Here is a 2,781-nt window from a genome sequence, read left to right on the forward strand (position 1 = left end):
CAGACCGCCCCCCTGCTCTCCTCCTACCTCAACAGCAAGCAGCGGCACGGCCTGGCAGCCGTGGGCCACGTGGGCATGGTCTTGCTGCCCCTGCCCGCCTTCCAGCCGCTGCCCGCCAGACTGCGCCCTCTGGGCGGCCCAGGTGAGTGCCCGATGCCCATGCCAAGCCAGTGTGCCCCCACGGGGTGGCCAGACAGGGCATCACTGACACAGCCTTGGCGGACGTGGGCCTGCCTCCGAAGGGAACCCCTGACACGCAGAAGTGAGAGCAGGGAGGGTGGCGGCTCACCCTGTGTCACTGTGTGCCACCACTGTCCCAGCATTTCCCCCGCTGAGTGCCTTTAGTCTCCAGACAGCCAGCAGAATGGTGTGCCGGAGTCTCCATGTCACAGGCGAGGCAGTGACTTGTCCACAGTCACCAGCCAGCCGTCGTGAGCCGGCTGCAGGATGAGTTAGACACCCCTGACTTGAAAACCCTGGGATGGGCACGGATGGCCCAGGTGCGGCCGGACAGCAGCCGGGCCCACCTAGGACAGCGGGGTGGCGGGGGGAGGTCAGCACCTGGTTGGTGAGGGACGCTTGGGGAGGGGGTAGTGTGCCCCAGCCTGAGCAGTGTGGGGCCTTTCCCGGCGGCTCGTGGGGATCCTGAGGGAGACTTTGGATCCAGTCTCAAGGTCAAACTGCCCACGCCTTCCCTCAGCCAGATGAACGTGGGAACCAGATCTCCCAGGCTCGGCCCTCGCTCCGCCATCCCACTGCCGAGGGAAGCTGTCCGTGTTCTCCGTGTCTAGACCGCTGCGGCAGAGTGCAGCGTGGGGTCGTGCTGTCTGTGGCCTTGGCCTCTGCCTCAGGTGCCTCCTCTTCTGCAGGCCTGGAGCCCACCCACTCGAGCCTGCTGCTGGCCCTGCTGCTGCCCAAGGAACGGCTTCCAGACACCCCAGGGACCAGTCCCTCGTGGGGGAAGGTCCGCAAGATGGTCTCCTTCAGCGAGAAGGTGGAGATGAGACACTACGAGCCAGACAGCAAGAGGCCAGAAGTGGCCACGAGGGGCCTCCCTCCCCCAGGGGCCCCAGTGCAGCAGGACCAGGACAAGGGTGGCCTGGCTCCAAGGGGACTTGGTACGTGGCAGCAGCCCCCCAGAGGCCGGGGGAGGCTGTGGGTAGAGTCTGAAACCTGGCAGCACCCCGGGCGAGGGCAGTGGCCCCCAGAAGCAGGCTGGAGCCAGCCCCAGCATCCCCGTTCGGCAGCACCGGCTTTCCGCGGCATGGGCCATGGCCAGCACCTGCACAGGGCCTCCTGTCCCCACCAAGCCCTGCTGCAACACCTCCAGTCTCTGGTGACCATGAGCCGCCAGCTCCATGCCTCGTTGTGGCCTGGGGGCCGAGACCCACGCCCCCAGCCCTCTGCAGCATCTGCCCAGCTCCCTGTGCCCCCGGGGATGGTCGGCCTGCTCGGCCAGCCCCCCGTAGTACCAACCCCCCCAGCCACCTCAGTGGGCCCTATAGATGGAGCTGGTTCAGAGCGCTCCCCCCCTCGAGAGGCCTGACTTTCCTACACACCAGAACTGGCCTGCTGCCTTACCAGTGCTGCCCCCGAGGTCCCAGGGAGAGACGGATGGAGGGAGGGGACAGTCAGCCCGGCCTGTCCTCCCTGTTTGCGTTTCCTGTTCTGTAGTCTGTCTGGTGTGGACTTTTTGTTCAATAAAGATTTTGGCAAAGTTAGGATCATATTGGCTGGCTGGCCGGGAGACCCCTGGCCCAGGCCAGGTGTGGGCTGGGTGTCCAGCCTCGCCAGTGCTGGTCTGCTGTCTTCCGACTGTCACCGTGCCCAGGGGTGTGCTGATTATGGCGGTTTCTAGAAGCATTTTCCTGGTATTCTGAACTTGCGAAGTGGCAGGTTGGTGACATGTACCTGCACCGTGTTCTCTGTGTGTACCTGTTGGCATGTGTGTATCTGTGTGTGTGACTTACCACATGTCTGCGTGTAGGTTTCCGTTGAGGACAGTGGGAGATCGTGCTTACCACCTCTTAGCAGGCTTCCAGAGACCTGCCAGAGAAAGTCGAGGGCCTTGGTTGGGGGTGGGCATTAGGGTGGGGTTGGAGGCTGGTGTTGGGGTGGGACTGTGTCTTGCTTTGACCTGGAACTCGCTCCCAGCCCCCCTGTGATCATCCTCGGCGCGCGAGCACCTGGAGAGAGGAGCGAGGACAGCCTGCCCGCGAGTTGGCCTCACCGGCTAACCAACCCAGCACGGGGCAGCAGGGCCCGGCCTGGAGGACAGAACCGCCGCAGGGTCTCGCCCTCGAGCCTGAAGGGGTGTACTCGTCCGCCCTTGCTTGCAACCTACCCCGTACTTCCCTCGCCCTGGACCCTGCTAGCCTAGGGAAGGGGCGTGGTGGTTCCGCGGAGCCCTCGTCTACCCCTTAAGCTCCGCGGCTGCCCTACCCGCGGCCAACAGCAGAGGGGGCCCTCGGCTTTGGGATGGAGGTCGGGGCTGGCAGGACCGGAGATTGAGCAAGGGTGGGGCGTGGTGGGCAAACTTTGCCCGAGGGTTGGAGGCGGGGGCGGGAGTGAGATGCCAGTCTGGAGTAGGGTGGGGCGGGGTGGGCAATCTTTGCCCGAGGGTTGGAGGCGGGGGCGGGAGTGAGATGCCAGTCTGGAGTAGGGAGAGGGGGCGGGACAGGTGGACCGGGGAAGGGGGCGGGGTTCCTTCGGGAACTTTTCAGGCTCGGAACCACGTGCGAACGCCCCAACCTCCGAGCTCTAGGCAAATGATGCACATTA

General features: G+C 64.9%; 1 protein-coding gene across 1 annotated transcript in view; it reads left to right on the forward strand.

The window, feature by feature from the left end:
• The window catches only part of SPOCD1 (SPOC domain containing 1), a 10,713-nt gene extending 8,980 nt beyond the window's left edge, over window positions 1-1,733 (forward strand). The window contains exons 13-14 of the mRNA XM_006158123.2: window positions 59-142; window positions 870-1,733. Of these exons, the coding sequence (XP_006158185.1) occupies window positions 59-142; window positions 870-1,546 (761 nt within the window). The 3' untranslated portion in view covers window positions 1,547-1,733. The remainder of the gene's footprint in view (window positions 1-58; window positions 143-869) is intronic.
• The last annotated feature ends 1,048 nt before the right edge of the window (window positions 1,734-2,781 follow it).

This window comes from Tupaia chinensis, unplaced genomic scaffold, assembly GCF_000334495.1.
Source record: "Tupaia chinensis unplaced genomic scaffold, TupChi_1.0 Scaffold000573_1, whole genome shotgun sequence".
Taxonomy (NCBI): Eukaryota; Metazoa; Chordata; class Mammalia; order Scandentia; family Tupaiidae; genus Tupaia; species Tupaia belangeri.